Source organism: Taeniopygia guttata, chromosome 20 (genome assembly GCF_048771995.1).
Source record: "Taeniopygia guttata chromosome 20, bTaeGut7.mat, whole genome shotgun sequence".
In the NCBI taxonomy this organism is placed as follows: Eukaryota; Metazoa; Chordata; class Aves; order Passeriformes; family Estrildidae; genus Taeniopygia; species Taeniopygia guttata.
Window position 1 is genome coordinate 14,901,301 of NC_133045.1, and position 16,678 is coordinate 14,917,978.

The window sequence follows — 16,678 nt, forward strand, 5'->3', positions numbered from 1 at the left end:
CTGGAGATCTGCCATGAACAACGCATTGAGCTTCGGGCAGGACGTGGGGATTGCGGCGCAGGCTGGCCCTCCCAGCCCCTTCGTGCACACGCAGAGCACGGGGGTAGGGGCTGTGCTGCCAGCGTGGTGCAGCGAGGCAGAGCTCCCCTGCCCGTGTGGGAGGCATTGCTGCCGGGCTGGTGGCCCCCAGCCTGTCCCTTCCCTGCTGGCACGTCCCCACAGCCTCGCGCCCCCAGCCTGTCCCTTCCCTGCTGGCACGTCCCCACAGCCTCACGCCCGTGCTGCTGGCATCAGGCTGGTGTGGGGAGCTCAGCAGCAGGGGCTGACAGAGCTTTACAAGGCAAGATCATTTTCTCATTAGCAGAAGTATGAGCCGTGTCCTTGCTGCCCAGCCTGCTGAGGTGCAGCCACCAGTTCAGCTGTGCCCCGGCTGGGGACGGGCACGGGAGGGGAATTATCGACTTACGCAGGAGATGAACACCCCGGGTCACCTCCTGTGCTGCACCAAGTCAGCCAGGGCAGCCACCCTGGGCTATTTTTAAGACTGGAAACATCAAGTAAAGCAGAGGCAAGGTGAGGAAGTGGTTGATCCCCTGACGGCAGGAGGGTTAGATGCTCCATTGCTGCTGCTTGCAGTGGTGAGAGCCTTCATCCTGCTGAGCCCTGGGGGCTTCAAGTGTTCCAGGAACCCGTGTCCTCCTGCAGCAGGTGGGCAACTGGTGACCACAGTGCCAGTGACACCAGTGCTGCTGCTGCCATGCCGGGCTTTGCTTGAACCCCCTCCCAGCCCCAGCTGCGCCGGCACACGGGGACACTGTCCCTCCCCGAGAGCTCCAGCCACAGGACAGTTCCAGCACATAAAGGCACTGTGCTCCGTCCTTGGGCGACCTTCCCTGGCAGGCAGGGCAGGGCAGGCGCAGGATGGGTGGTGGTGATGTCTGGAAGGCGCTCGGTGCTGTGGCCACAAGGACTGCACTAACACTGGGGTCAGAACCTTCCCTCCCTGGCAGATTTTGGGTGCCTGGGTGGGTGTCACTGCCTGGGGAGTGCATTGTCCCCACACCACTGTGGGCAGTGGGGCCGTGTGACAGCTGTGAGGGGAAACCCAGCAAAACAGGCAGCCCTTGGTGCAAAACAGAGCAGTTGAGCTTCGCTGTGGGCTGACCTGGGCTGAGTACTGCGGGTGCGCTCTGGCAATGGGAGTTTACAGGGAAAGTTGCTTACGGAAATTTGGAACAGTACCAAGCATCCAAAATAACATCTATCCTACTTGAAAAGCCCTTAGGTTCTGTGTACAGCCCATCTTGAGTTTTGAGATAGTTTGGATACTGTTTACTTGAGTGAATAAACAACATTACTGACGTGATGTTATGTACTAGCACAGCACAGCAAATGGCTTGTTCTGGTGGAAAACCTGAAAACATCTTCAGGTGTAGCAGGCAGAAGGGTAAAGGATACAGGGGTGGGGGCTGCAGGGCGGTGCTGGGCACTGCTGGAGCTCGGGGGCTCCTCTGCTCTTGCACAGCAGGAAGCAGAGGGAAGGCTGTGTGTAATGTGGTCGTTTTTATTGATCCTTTGGGGAGGAGTCCAGGCAGGATTGCCCTGTGTAGGATACTGCACTGGCAGTCCTAGCTGGCATTGAGACTTGCCTGGGGACTTCCCTCTCTCCTGCAGGGAAAGGACCTGCTGGAGGAGCACATCTCCTCTTGCTGTGCCAGGGTTCTTCAGGGGCAAGGCACTGGTAGCTTTTCCTTTTAAGAGCCACATGCTCCTTTGTGATTCCTAAAGGCATGCTCAAAATTCCTCCTTTGACCAGAAAATGCAAAGGTTTCTTTGATGTGGTGCTGAGGCTTCTGGGGCTTCTGCAGGCACCTGTCCCAGGATGGGGATGAGCACCCAGCTGGGTTGCAAGGCTAGAGCACGTTCCACTGGGGACACAACTGTGCTGTTGGGGACATCCTCAGCTGTGGCTGACTTTGGAGTTTGCTCACAGTGGCATGGGGAGGTGGCTGGAAATAACAGATCTATAACTCAGGTGAAAAATTCTCATATATTTTTTCCCAGATTATCCTCTTGATCTGAGCCACAATGACACCTTTCTGCAAGCCACAACGTTTCTTCCTGAAGACTTTACCTATTTCCCCAACAATACGTGTCCTGAGAGGCTCCCTTCTATGAGTGAGTAGCATCCTGTGGCCCTGAGCCCCTCTCCTGCTCCCCATGGCTTAGGAGGGCACACAGTGCCATTCCCAGTCTCACCACCACTGCACCTTTCCCTGCCAGGCACCTAGGGATGAATGGGAGCACTGTTTAGGGCCAGCTCCTCCTGGGAAATCATTGTTTACCCACCCTCAGGAATTAATCCCTGCTGTGTCGGAGGCATGTCTCCCTGCTGAAGTAGGAGCCCATCGCTTGGCAAACACAAACAAAGGAGGGATTGTGTGCTGGGAGCCGGTGAAAAGACTCTGCCAGCCCTTTTCCAGGGGCAGTGCCGGCGGGGTGGCTCCCTTGTGCCTCAGCAGTGCTGCCAGTCCCGGTCCGAGCTGTGCGGGGCTGCTGTGGGACACGGGCTGCACCCCGGGGCAGCTGCACTGGGAGAAATGCTTCCACACAGCTGCCCTCAGGTGGAAAATGGGCTTTTGAGGGCAAGTGTTTCCAAAGGGGGGGCATGTTCTCTGCTGAGGTGGTGGGCTTAGTCTGCTGGAAACATGCAGGGGGGAGCAGAGGGGCATCCCTGCTGGCGTGGGGCTCTCGTGGAGAGGTACATCCAACAGCAGCCACAAAGACTGAGGAGGCCGAGGTGTTGCACCAGCAGCGTTTCCTAATTGCTTTGGCTGTGCTGGAGAAAAGAAGCTGAGTGCTGGGGATGGAGGATAGGGATGCAGCAAAGTGCTGCCCCAGCACCAGGGAGGTTCTCACCCCCTCTGCTTCTCCCACTCTGCAGAGGGCCCCATTGATGTAAATATGAGCGAGATCACCATGGAGGATATCCACCAGTTCTTCTCCAAAGACCCTTCCATCAAGCTGGGAGGGCACTGGAAGCCGAGTGACTGCCTGCCTCGCTGGAAGGTAACTGGGAGCTGGGCAGCCCCAGGGCGGGCAGCAGGACGCTGTTACTGGAGCACCTCTGGTGTGCTGCCTCTCCAGAGCACTGATGTGAGGAGCTATGAGGTGTGGGAACGCAGTGCCCAGGGAAGAAATGGTGAACTCAAGGGCTGCTTTGGTGTCCCTGGTGCTGGGCAGAGAGGACAAGGAGGCACTGCAAGTGTCCCTTCCACTCGAGGTGACATTGAATTTTTCCAAAGCAGCAATTCCTCAAAAAGTGAATAGGAAATCTGTGTTTTGGGACTTGGAAGGCTGCTCTACATGGGAGAGCTAAGAGTGGTTTGTCAGTGCTGCTCCGGCTCCTACAGCCCCCCAGCAGCTCGCAGCCCGGGCGGTGCAGTGAGGCCACGTTCTCTGTTTGCAGGTGGCCATCCTGATCCCATTCCGCAATCGATACGAGCACCTTCCCGTCCTCTTCAGACACCTCATTCCCATGCTGCAGCGGCAACGTTTACAGTTCGCCTTCTACGTGGTGGAGCAGGTGAGGGAGCGTGGGCAGGCTCAGCTCTGCCCTGTGCCAGGAGTGTCCCTGCCAGCCGTAGGGGTCATGGTGCCACGTGGGAGTTGTCCTGTTCTGTCCAAAAGTGGCACAGCTGAGACATTACTGGTGCCCAGAAATTACTAGTTTAATATGAAAATTAGAAATTGGGGATTTGTGTTGTTATTTTTTAAATTCTGTTTTGTAGGAGTTGTTTTTTTTTTAAACTTTGGACCAGGTTGAGACAATGCTGCAGTTTTTTGTGTATCCCTGCAGTAGTTCCAGGCAGCGTCCCCTAGGCACAGGTATGGCCTGACCAGAGTAAGACATTTCATGTAGAACATGACTGTCATTTGCTGTGTATGTGGACCTCTCACTTCAGCTGTTTGGCTTCATCCACCCAGTTAATGTGCCTCCATATTTAGCTCTAGCTTAAAAAGTTTGATAATTTTTTTTTTTTTCAAGTGTCTGAGCAACAAGGCTTTGGCATCTTTACTTTTACTCCTGTATTGTAAATTGAGTATTTCAGTGTTGGTTGATCTCAGTGGTGTGCCCCAATACATCACTTCTTTCGGTGCCAGTGTGGGAGCTGGTTGCCCTCTGGAGTTTTCTAGACAGGGCTGAGAGCACTCACAGAGCAGAACTGCAGGAACTCCTCTTGAGAAGGAACTTTCCCCCTGCTAGGCTGGAACCCAACCCTTCAACCGTGCCATGCTCTTCAACGTTGGCTTTCGGGAAGCGATGAAGGACTTGGACTGGGACTGCCTCATCTTCCACGACGTGGACCACATACCAGAGAATGACCGTAACTATTATGGGTGTGGACAGATGCCCAGGCACTTTGCAGCCAAGCTGGATAAGTACATGTACCTGTAAGCACTGTTCTTCCTCCCTGCTACCACAACTGCTAAGGACCCAGTGATAGATTGAATTTCTTTAAGGCAGAGAATGAGTCTGGTATTTCCTCAGGCTTTGTGCAAAAGGGAGCGTGGGAGGGAATGGCAGAGAGCATCCTTGGCTTTGGGCTTTGCATGGCGGGGGGAGAGCTGGTGGGCTCTGCCCTGACCCCTCTCTCCTGCCCAGGCTCCCGTACAACGAGTTCTTCGGGGGGGTCAGTGGCCTGACTGTCGAGCAGTTCCGGAAGATCAACGGCTTCCCCAACGCCTTCTGGGGCTGGGGCGGCGAGGACGACGACCTCTGGAACAGGTGGGGGTTCTGTCAGTGGGCTGGCACGGGCTCCGAGGGGACAGTGGGCACCGGGCCACGGGCGCTGGGCTCGCTGTGCCTGCGTGCCCCGGGCTGGGCTGAGCCAGGGCTGTGTGCCGTGGGGCAGGGGCTGGGGCTGGGCAGTGCCCCACGCTGCTGAGCAGGGCTCCCAGGGGCTCTGGGGGCTGTGTACCATGCCCAGGGCAGTGGGAGGTTTGTGTGTGCTCTGTGGGTGGGAAGGCTGAGCCGTGGCCGGAGCCCCGGGAGCTCTGACTGCAGCCCTGGAAGCACTGCCAGCACAGCAAACACAACGGGTGATTATTTTTTGTTTATTTTCTTTTATTTCTCCCCTTTCTGATGCAGAGTACAGTATGCAGGCTACTCAGTGACTCGACCAGAAGGAGACACAGGGAAATACAAATCAATTCCCCACCATCATCGGGGAGAGGTGCAGTTCCTAGGAAGGCAAGTACATTTTTTTAAGAATCCTCAAGCCTTTCACAAAGAGTCTGTACCATGTAGGAGGTTCCCTGCAGCTGTTTGAGGGCAGTGACAGCCTGAACTCTTGAAGGAAGCTAACTGCAGGGAGATGGAGGCAGAGCGTTGCCAGGATTCCTCCATCCCTGCATCTCATACCTCTCATCCCTGCAGCGAGGGGTCCTTGCCGTGTGGCTGCTGGGATGCCACCCAAAAGGGGGGATTGTCAGCGTGCAGGCTGAGGGCCTGTCCTTTATCTGCAGAGGAATGTACAGCAGTGGCTGTTGCCAGGTGTCAGAGAAGCTTCAGTGTTTCTGGAAGAGCCTGAGCCAGTGCTGAAGGAGGCACGGCTCAGCCCGAGGCAGCACGGAGCAGGGCTGTCCTGCAGGGTGTCCCTGCAGCACGCACCAAGTCCAACAGCAGCACCCTCTCCATGCTCCTTTCTGCTTCTTGGCCCGAGGCTGGGGTGGGTTAGAGAGCCCTGAACTCGGGTTTTCTCTCGTGAGAGCTGCAGACATCCATCAGGAGCAGCAGCTGTCCCCTGGACCCAAGGAGGACGAGCACTGAGCTCTCCAGGAGGGCTCCAGCCCCACTGTCTCAGAGCCAGGGTTGTTTCAGGGAGTGCACGGGTTCACTGATTGCTTTTGCCTGAAGACCACAGTGGAATTTGAGTCTTCTGAAAGCTGGGCAATAGAAAACCAGAGAAATGCATCTTTCACATCAACTTCAGGAATTAACACTTGTAGCTGAGCAGCTGCTGGACAAGCAGGGCAAGCTCTGTTCTGCAGAGAGGCTGTAGGCTGCTGCTGCTGAAATTTGAGCTATCTGCTGGTCTTTTTTTGCGGAAGACTCATTTTTGGTGGTGTTTCCATTTGAGTTTCCATCTTTAACCCTACTTTTCATTTCTCTGTTGGACAGAATGCAGCCAGTCAGAGTTCACTCTCGAAAAAGAGAAGTTGCTTTTGGTTTTAAAAAACGTATTTAGTCAAACCAGTGAAGCATGGCAGGCTGATAATGCCCTGGGACTGAGCTGTGGTTCCCTCTTTGTTCTCACCCAGCCCCTTCCCCAGCCTCATGGCACGAGCCTTCCCTGGTCCCTTCTCTGTCCCCAGGTCTTAGCCCAGCTCCCACTCAGCCTGGGGCCTCCAGGCCCCCAGCACTGTGCTGAAGGGAGTCACTGTCCTGCTGAGCTATTTCTGCCTATTTTCCCCTCACAACCCTTCTCCTTCTATCTCCTCACGCTGCCTCTACATGTGTTTGAGGCTGCTTTTGTGCACCAGCTGCAGTTTCCTTCCCCATGCCACCATTCTGCTGGTTTTACTTCCTCGCCCCCATCCCTCAGACTGAAGCAAATTTAGTTCTGTTCTTGTTCATGTCTGGTTTCATGAAAGTGACAGGAAGCACATCACCCCTGAGCTGCGTCTCTCTGGGATGGTGTGGATGGTGGGCTTGGCAGGACCCCCAGGCTCAGCCCCCTCCTGGGAGTGGGACCTGCATGCTTTGGGCAGGTGCCACAGGTTGTTTTGGCAGCTGAATGCTTGCTGGTGGCACTGTGAGCCAAAGGGATGGACTTCTATGGAATTTTCTGATATTTACTGACACAGAGTATTTAAATGTGATGGTTGCCTTTATTAAGGACTCAGAAGTTTGTTTTGTAGCTGCTCCTGGGCCTGGCTCTTTGAAAGGTGTTCCAGTAGCCCCGGGAGGAGTTTGCAGGTGCTGTGAGATACGTGGAAGTGACTCTGGCCTCTGGTTCTCGTTGCACAGGTACGCCTTGCTGAGGAAGTCAAAAGAAAGGCAAGCCCTGGACGGCCTCAATAACTTGAACTACTTTCCAAACGTCACATATGACGCCTTGTATAAGAACATCACTGTTAACCTGACACCGGAGCTGGCTCTGGTGACTGAATATTAAGAGCAGAAAATAACTTTGCTCTGCCCTCCACCAAGAGAGCACCACGCTAGACTTTCTTTTCCAAGGGTTATTGAGGACAAGCAACACTTTGTCTAATGAAGGATCACAGTATTGTGGAGAATGAGGCTGAAGGTGCACGCACAAATTGCCCTAGCTGTACCAATCCAGACCGATACCTGGGCAGCGAGCTCAGCAGTCTCTTTGTTTTTTCTGCCACTTGCTTTCTGGGTTTCAGGACAACAGTTCGACCTGCTGCTCTCGTCTCCACATTCCTCCTCTAGCAATCTCTGGCACTGGGACTCTCCTGGGATGTGCTTTCTCCTCCGGGAAGCGGCCCAGCTGAGGGACTCTGGCTTCTTGACAGTGAACGTCGTGAGCAATTTGGTTGGCGACTGCCCTGGTGGGAGATCAAACTATTTCTGATGCCATTCTTCTATGTCTGTGCAGTTTTTTAAATGACCTGCTTGAAGTACATACAACAGAATCGCTTCTTAAAGAAGTGTAAGTGTAAATATGCTGTGTAAATTGCCCCTTTTATTTTTCTCCTGTGGCTCAAGTCCAAGCGAGAGGTTTACATACGGTCACTCATTTTAGTCCTGAGTTCTGTAAACACTTGTGTGAGCATCACTGTACTTGTGCAAGGTGTTCCCTTGTAAGCCACTGAGACTGCTCTCATGATTCCAGCTGGGCATATGCGGAAATGTTTGTGGGCCAGGGCCCAGAGCCTTCCAGTGCAGGGGGTGAGAAATACAGCCGGGTCATCACTCATTCCAGAAACCACAGGGCTGGCTGGTTCCAGGGAGGGTGAGGAAATGGGAATATTTATTAAAAACCCTCCCTTTTCTGTCACTTTGGCCATGTGGTGTGCAGGTGAGTCCCAAAGCCGTGTGGAAGGCAGCCTGTGGCTGTGGCTCTGTGTCCTGTCTCAGCGAGCCCGGGGGCCAGGATGGAGCCTCTGCTCCCACGTGAGCCCACCCCACACTGCAGCATTGCCCTGGCTCTGGAACGTGCTGGAGCGGTTTGGGAGGTTGGTTTAGCCTGTATTTATTGTGTAAATCCAGCAGCACAGAGGTGCTGTGCTCGGTACCTGGCAGCACTGGCACGGGCACAGCCGGTGGGACGGTCACAGCTCAGTGAGAGACATGAAGGACACCTGAAAATATGAGGACTGGGAGCCAGAGCTTGGTCTGACAGCCCGTCCAGCTATCCAGTGTCATCCCTCTTTTCTTCACAGCCTCTGTGGGCAGGCTGGACTTCAGGCCCTGTCCCCATGACACAGTCCAGCCCTTGCACAGCACTGACACCACCACTTTCACTGGACCTCTCTGACTTCAAAGTAAATACATTGGGTGTTGGTCGTGGTTTGTATTTCCACACAACAAGGGCGGGTACTCGACCTCTGAAGGACTTTAACTCTTTTCATTGCATTGTTTGCCTTCGGTTTCCTTAACTTCTCATGGTTTACACTGTTTTCTCAGTTCCGTGGACGTATGATCCCCATACGCATCTGTGGTGGGTGTGACTGCCCAGGGCATTCCTAACCTGTATCCAGAAAACGTTAGTTTAGAAAACACGAGTTTGTGTAGATCTTATCAGCCGGCATGAGAGGACAGCGAGCCTGCCCTTGACAAGCGCTGATGAGTTTGTAACTAAGTTTTAAAGTCTCTGAACTTACATGTGCTTTAAACTCGCTTCCTGAGGGGATTCAGCCTGGTTATTTATAGGCAGAGGTGAGGATTTGTTTTTTCTGGAGCATACAGCAATAAAGACGTTTGCTTTGGAGTCTTGATCTGTAATTCACGTGGACCCTTTCTGGGTGATGAACCCGCATTGCCCTGCCCCTCTTTTCTTTCATCTTGAGACCTTGCTAGAAACCTGTCTTTGTTTAATGGTGCTTCAAACAAGGAATGTATTTCAACTAGTCCAATTCACTACCCCGGAATCATGCATGTGTGTGTGAGTAAGTGTTGAACTACCTTAGTTGGGATCCTCAGCCTTCCATGTCCCTGACACCCGGCGCACCTGGTGTGGAACAAAAGCCGTTACCTCTGCTCAGAACTGCACTCTGCGGTTGGCACAGAAGGGTCCATCCCCAGCAGCATCCCATCCTTCGTTCTAACCATGTTGAATTTTTTTTTCCCCTTTTTAAAATGTGGATTATCTGAAAATGTGCACTGTTAATCTTATCAGCTATGTCAAATACTGTATAGTAAATGTAACTGTTAAAAACATACTGTCAAGCGCATGTGCTGTTATGGTGTAAAAACTCTTGTATTAAGGAGAACTTGTACATATTCTGGCAGCTGAAGTTCGACAAGGCCACTCGTTTGCCCCTTCCACATCAGCGCCGTCAGTCAGCCCTGCTGGAGGGCAGGTCCTGTGCGATGCTGATTTATTTTCTTTTAGATGAGCCATGTGGGTTTTATTTGCAAAACTATTTATTGACAGTCAATTCTCCGTAAAGCTCTGCTTCTCTAAGGGAGGTACCGTCTGAGCATCGGCCGCGCACTTCAGGCCCCTCACCATCAGAAATGGCTTTAAACTCTCAAGCAGCTTTCCATCATCATGGCTTTTGAGCTTACTGTTATGTTTTTAAGAGGTGCCAGGGGGACGTTTTTGCACTGAAGATTAGTGTTTTACAACACACACACACTTCTCAGCAAAGCAATCCTTTGTGTCATTACATTTATTTACCCATGTGTTTGTACATTTTTGTATTTGTTAATTTATGAATGATTTTTTCAGTAAAAAATACATATCCAAGAACAGAGATTGCAGTGCTTTGTTTTTTTTTTTTTTAACAGGAGACTGGGGTGTGCTTTTTAAGTAGGAGGTGAGGGGTAAGTGCCTATGAGAATTTGAGTCAGTAGTCAGTAAGGGTGAGCCCTTGATGCTCAAAGCTGGCTAGAAAATTCTCATTAGTACTGGACAGAAATAAACTGTGTGTGACATGTGGATGCTCCCCAAACTCTTCCTGATGTGTTGGTGCCTAAGCCTTTTTTCCAAGCATCTGCTTCAGTGTAGTTCTGATGGAGGGGTTGGCTGCTTAGGGTGTTAGGAAGGCACTTGGCTGAAGGTGGTGCAGGACTGGTGGTGGGAACCGTTGGTAATTGAATTTTTGAACAACAAACCCAGGCAGACAGACAAGCTTCCTTGCAGCAGCTTTAAAATATCTTTCTCCTGCTCTGCAGCATACAGGCATGCTAGAATAAATAGCTGCAGCCCTGGGTTGCTCCAAGCCTTGCCTTTTTTTAGCTCTCCATCTTCTGGGAAGCTTCTTCCCACCCGCGGCGCTGGAGCCTGGGGGTGACAGGCTCTTCCAGCCCCTGCCGCTGCCTGCCCAGGCGGCCTGGCTGCCCCAGCGCCCGCAGGAGGGAGGGTGGGAGCCCGTGGGGCTCCTGCTCCTGCCGCGATGGGAGTTCCTGACCCGCCTGGGCAATGCCCGTGGCCCTCCAGGGGTACCCAGCTGCGGGGTCTGTGCAGCGTGACCCCCACACGGGGGCAGGGGCTGGGGGGGATGGATGCCCCTGGAGATGGGGGCGATGGATGCCCCTAGGATGCCCCTATGCGGGAACGACGAGAGGGCAGGGAAAGCCCAGCCCGTCCCGTGGGAAATGCAGCCTGCAGCAGGGCCGAGGGGTGGCTGCGGGGCTGCGCTGGGGCCACCGGCTCTAGCGGCACTCCCGGGGCGGCACTGCCCGGCCCGGCCCCGCCGGGACACAGCAGGGCACGGTGTGTGCGGAGCCTGCCGAGCCCCGTCCGCCTCGCTGCCGGAGCCGTTCGCTGCCTGACGGGCCCCGCTCCGCACGAGGGCTGCGCTGAGGCTGCCGGGCCGCAGCTGGCGACAGGCCGGGGAGCTGGGGCAGAAAGAGCTCAGCCCCAAACCGCCCGGACCCCTCACAGCCCCAGCCCTCGGCTCAACAAGGGGGCTCAGCCCCGCAGGTGCGATGGGGGTTCGGTGCGACCGGGACCGGGCACTCGGCAGCGGGGCTGGGCCGGGCTTTGGGGCCGGGCTTTGGGGCCGGGCTTCGGGACCGGGCTTTGGGGCCGGGCTTTGGGGCTGGGCCGGGCTTTGGGGCCGGGCTTTGGGGCCGGGTTTTGGGGCCGGGCCGGGCTTTGGGGCCGGGCCGGGCTTTGGGGCCGGGCCGGGCTTTGGGGCCGGGCTTTGGGGCCGAGCCTTGGGGCCGGGCCGGGTTTTGGGGCCGGGCTTTAGGGCCGGGCTTTGGGGCCGGGCTTTGGGGCCGGGCTTTGGGGTCGGGCCGGGCTTTGGGGCCGGGCCGGGCTTTGGGGCCGGGCCGGGCCGCTGTCCGCGCGCGCTCCCACAGCGCCCTCTGGCGGCGCCGGGAGGAGCGGCCCCGGCCCGGCTGCGGGGCTGCCGCGCGTGTCCGGCCCCGCGTCCCCGTGTCCCCACCTGCGGGGCTGTCTCTGTTGGGAGTTATGTGTCTCTTGGAAAATCCAGGTGACTTGAAGGCTTAACTCACATGTCCCTGCTCCCAAGCCCTGTGCAAGCCAGTGGCAGCAGCTGATCCCCTGGAAGCATCTCCCGTGTCTCACCAGGTGCAGTTTAGGATGTAGTGAATTTTTAAACTTGATCCTGCAGACCTTTCAAGTTCTCTCTCCTCCTGAGACTCTTCAGTCCATGTTTTTCTTCCATATCCACTGCAATGTCTGCCTGTGGTTTATGTCGTCGGATTCCCGCTGCCCTCGTGAATCTGCCATGTGGGAGCTGGATGATGTGAATGAGTTCTTTGGGTTTTTCCTGTTCTTATTTGGTAAACTTGGGTTCATGTTCTGGGAAACTCATCCCAGTGCTCCACACAGTCTGTGGATATAAATCTGCTCTGAACTCATGCCTACTGCCAACATTTTTCAAACCAGATACTGAACAAGAGAGGGTTTTAGTTAACATAAACCAGAGGCAATTTATGATGACAAAGTATTGCAAGATGTGTGAGGGAAGAGACAAGCTGCTGAAATGTTTGGCTAAAGTGAAGTGAAGAAGTGGAATGTTTTTCTTTGTTCAGTGGCGTCCCCAAGGCCGCTCGGGCAGGGTGAGGAGGCTGCACATCCCCAGCTGCCTCTGCTGGTGCTTTGGGAGCAGGATGGAGACCAACTCTGCCCCGCAGCCCTTGGCAGGGCGTGCTGGGTACAGCTGCTGTTTTGTTGCTGGCTTTGGGGGTTTGTTCTCTTTTCCTTTAAGATACCTTGAGAATGGATGTTTCTCCCGAGGTGTATCGAGCAGTGCAGAGCCCTCAGAGTGGCTGCTGCTCGGGCAGGCTGTGCAGACACACCGAGCCCTGCTTTCCTGGCTGCTTTCCACTGGCCAAGGACAATTGTTTCTCCTGCTGGGACTTGAGGGAGTTGGACTTGGAGACGGACTTGGTGGGGACGATCGCTGAGGAGCCCAGGCTCTGAGGGGAGCTCAGCTCTCAGACATCACAGGGTTTGAGATTAGCGTGGTCTAACGCACAGAGGTATTTAAAAGGGCTCTGCCGTTTTAGAGAAGTGGAGCAGTGTGGGGGTTAACGGGGAATCTCGGCTGTTCCAGGTGGGCATTAGCCTTTCCCTCTCTCCCCTGGCACTGCTGGGACGGGCTGTGGCTGCCCCAGGGGCTCTGCCCGTCCCTCCAGCTCCGGGCTTCATGTCCCAGCTGCGGAGCCTGGCCTGGGCAAACCTGCTGCAAGCTGGCTGCAGCAAGACTTCATGTCCTCACCCGAATTTTGGCTTCTGTTTGCATGCAGGGGAGAAGGGAGCGTCTCTGGAAAGTTCCATCTGAAAAGCCAGAGCAGCAAAGCAGCTGGGAGACCCTTCAACATCCACTGCTCAGGGCTGGGGGTCCTGCTGCACTGTCCTTGCCTGGGCCAGACCCAGACCCCACAAACCAGCTGGGGCTCTCCACCGAGCCGGAGATCTGGGAAAGGAGCGAGAGGGTGCTTGCCTGCAGGCTTATTAGCAAGAAAGCAATTAAACCCTTAAAAGAAACCGTCTGCACACTGGCTGTCCACCTTCATAACATCCCTGTTTGCTGGGGAGAACCTGTCTGAACTGGTGCTGGGGCAGGCTGGTTCTGCATCGCATTGGCTGTCCAGCTCTTCATTCGCTTCTGTTTAACCTCAGCAAATGCTTCTTCCCTGTGCTGCACAGGGGATGAAAACACATCACAAGGCATTCCTTGCTTATTTGCAGTCCTGAGGTTTGCTGGGTGTGATCTAGAGAGAGATAACAGCTGCTTTATTCTTTCTGATACATGACCAAGTCAGCTTGTTTCCAACATGAATGATTAAAAACCCACCTGCATTTGTAATGACCATATTCTAATTAAAAAGCAACCCCCTCTTCAAAAATTTGGGCAGCTATAGTGGCATTGTGCTAACCAAAAATTAATTAATTATTTATATGAAATGTTCTGGTCTTTAAATTACTTGGGTTTAATGTACTGCAAAGGCGCTTGTATCAATAACAGGGCTATTTTGCTTCCACTTAATCATCACAATTTTATTTATTTATTTATCACCAAGAACAAAAATACCCAAGCTGGTCCATCTGATACTTTGCTGCACCGCTGATGGGCTGCTTTTCCTCCAGCCTTACATTGCAGCAGCTGTGGTCTTGCCGTCAAGAGGTTCTTTCACAGCCCCCTGAAGGCCTTGGTGCCATGTGTGAGCCAGGATGGGGCTTTGTCACCACGTGGTGTTGTCACCCACCCATGGGCCGCTCTGTGGGCTCTGCTCACTCCAGCTGCTCACCTCTGAATAGCTCTGGGTCCTCTCAGGTGTTATTTTTAGGGTAATGTAGGCCTGGTGTTCTTCTGGCTTCTCCCGTTTCTCTCGAGTTCCCCTCAGCCATGGCAGCAGTTCAAGGTGAGTTGGGAGTGACTGAAGCAGAGGACATGCTGCACAGCTGATGTGTGGGTGTAGCTGGATGATGCAGCGGTTCTGGGCTGGTGCTCCTCTTCTGCCTCTTTTGGTTACCAGCAACTCTTCATTTTCTCTTTTTTTCAATTATCAATTTTTTTTTTAAATATTTGCCATTCAAATCAGTTGGGATTCAAGCTGCCCTGCTGCTCAGCAGCCACCCCATGGGGACTGACTGGCATGTTGGTGTGAATGTGCTGTTAATTCCAGAACAGGCAAGAGAGTTTAGCAGCAGCAGCTTTGGAAATGAGGAACTGATGGGCTGCAGGAAGGTGTTGTTGCATAACTGCCATTTCTAAGAGGGAGGTCAACAGACTAATAACAGGATTTGCTAGTTAGAGGTAAAGGAGAATCCCTGAGAAGAAGTGGAGCAGAGACCCCTTGAGTGCTGCTGCTGGGACACTGAGCTCCCAGGCTGGTGTGGCCAGGCTGAGAACTGCTGAGTGTGTGACATGAGGTGGGCCCAGGGGACCCTGAAAACCCTCTGAAACACCAGCCCTAATTCTGGTCACTGCAACCAAGATGACTCCTGCTGCTCCAGGTGGCTGCTGGGGTGTGTAACTGCAATGCACACGTGAGGTTCTCACAGAACAGCCACAGCGTGGCAGGAAGGGAGATGGAGGTGTACCCTAATCCATCCTCCTGTACCAAGCCTGGATCAATATGTCTAGACCATCCTGACAGGTGCTTATAAGGATCATTTTCTTGAAAGGCCAGTGATGTCTCCACTCCCTATTCTCCTTGCACACGCTACCCCAGGACTTTATCTGTTTTTCCCCACAGTCATCCTAATGCTCCCATCCTGCTATATTTTGTCCAGTTCCCAGCAGAGAAGGAACACAAACCATTGCTCTCTTCTACAGAAGCCTTCTGTTTCCATGAGGTGACCGTTTTCCTCCATCTCTCCTCAGAGGCTGTTTTCTACATCTCTGGTCACTCCTTTTGCTGCCCTCTGCTCTCTCTCAGCGGGGCCTGACGTCCTTGATGAGCAGTGCCCAAACTTGGATACAGGACTTCAGCTGAGGCTGTGGTAGCAGGGCATGTGTCTCACACACAGCTTTTCTGTTTATGAATTCCAGCATGATAGCTGCAAAAAAAAAGCAAACAATGTCCTGGTAGCCCTTGAGATTTGGCCACGGTGGAGATGAGGACCATATAAGTACATAGATGGATGTGTGGATGAAATGCAGACTTTCAGCAGTCAGACAAAGGAAACCGAGCTTGGGGAAGCAGCCCCCGCTGGCTGCTGGTGTTTGTGAGGGTCTGTCCTGCTGAGCAGCGGGAGGAGGGTCATTCCCAGCCCGCAGGACACTCCCCAGGACACACAGCAGCCCTGTGACCGACCCTGGGGACACAGCACTGGGTGTGCCACGCTGGGGGCTCCCAGTGCCTGCGGGCCCCAGGAGCTGAGAGGGTCTGAGCCTTTCTGCTGCTGGAGCTGGGCTGCGGTGCCTGCAGGCCCAGGCGGGCATGAAAGCCGTTCTCATTTGCTCTCCGTTCCCGAAGGAACAGGCTCTCTGTGCGGAGATGAGCTGCACATTCCCCCTCCCCTGCAGCCCAGGCGATAGCAGGAGGCTCTGCGTGATGCAGAGTTGGGCTCTGCAGAGGATGGCGGGGAGGCGTCGGAGGAGCCCGCGGTGGTGGCTGGAATTCCTGTTGCCATATCAACCCAGCGCAGCCTTAAATATAGCGCCGGTTTCACCCCGGACCCGCTCGGTCCTTCCCTTCCCTCCGCGGAGCAGAGCAGAGCGAGCGGCTGTGTGTGCTCTGCTCGCTGCAGAGCCCCGCCGGGCAGAGCTGGGGCACCGGCAGCCGCGGCTGGGCTGGGGTGTGTGCTGCCCCGGCCCTGGGGGCTCTGCTCCGTTCCAGCTCGGGAGTGGGGGGCCCGAACTCTGCTTTGGCCCCGCCGACATCCCGGGCAGGCGGGGAGGAAAGGAGAGATCCCCTGGAGGAGTGGAAAACATTTCACTGCTGGAGCAGCTGTGCCGGGGGGTGGGAGGGTACCGAGTGCAGCGGGCACAGCGCAGCTCTCCTGGCAGGGATGGTCCCAAATCCAGCCCAGGGATGGTCCCGAATCCAGGCCAGGGACGGTCCCAAATCCAGCCCGGGGATGGTCCCAAATCCAGCCCAGGGACGGTCCCAAATCCAGCCCAGGGACGGTCCCAAATCCAGGCAAGGGACAGTCCCGAATCCAGCCCAGGGATGGTCCCAAATCCAGCCCGGGGATGGTCCCGAATCCAGCCCGGGGATGGTCCCAAATCCAGGCAAGGGACAGTCCCGAATCCAGCCCAGGGACAGTCCCAAATCCAGCCCGGGGACGGTCCCAAATCCAGCCCAGAGATGGTCCTGAATCCAGCCCAGGGATGGTCCCAAATCCAGCCCAGGGATGGTCCCAAATCCAGCCCGGGGACGGTCCCAAATCCAGGCCAGGGATGGTCCCTAATCGAGTTGATGTCCCTCAGCCTGAGAGAAAGGTCCTCACATGGAAAATTTACCGTGTGCCTTTGGTATCTCCAGTGTGTGATTACACTGCAAAACCATCTGTTATGTTTGTGTTTCTTGCCCAGCAAATTGTGTAGATGC

General features: G+C 54.7%; 1 protein-coding gene and 1 long non-coding RNA gene across 3 annotated transcripts in view; both read left to right on the forward strand.

Annotated features, from left to right (window-relative positions):
- B4GALT5 (beta-1,4-galactosyltransferase 5) overlaps window positions 1–9,951 on the forward strand; it is a 32,743-nt gene extending 22,792 nt beyond the window's left edge. For both annotated transcript variants that reach the window (XM_030288459.4, XM_072916979.1), the window contains exons 3-9: window positions 2,065–2,178; window positions 2,945–3,069; window positions 3,470–3,586; window positions 4,268–4,455; window positions 4,667–4,789; window positions 5,153–5,254; window positions 7,034–9,951. In XM_030288459.4, coding sequence (XP_030144319.2) covers window positions 2,065–2,178; window positions 2,945–3,069; window positions 3,470–3,586; window positions 4,268–4,455; window positions 4,667–4,789; window positions 5,153–5,254; window positions 7,034–7,181 — 917 coding nt within the window. In that variant the 3' untranslated portion in view covers window positions 7,182–9,951. The remainder of the gene's footprint in view (window positions 1–2,064; window positions 2,179–2,944; window positions 3,070–3,469; window positions 3,587–4,267; window positions 4,456–4,666; window positions 4,790–5,152; window positions 5,255–7,033) is intronic.
- Window positions 9,952–10,512: 561 nt separating this feature from the next.
- LOC115497879 (uncharacterized) lies at window positions 10,513–13,665 on the forward strand. Its single transcript, XR_003963439.4, has 2 exons — window positions 10,513–11,123; window positions 11,641–13,665. It is a non-coding gene; the product is annotated as an uncharacterized lncRNA (long non-coding RNA).
- Window positions 13,666–16,678: the final 3,013 nt, after the last annotated feature.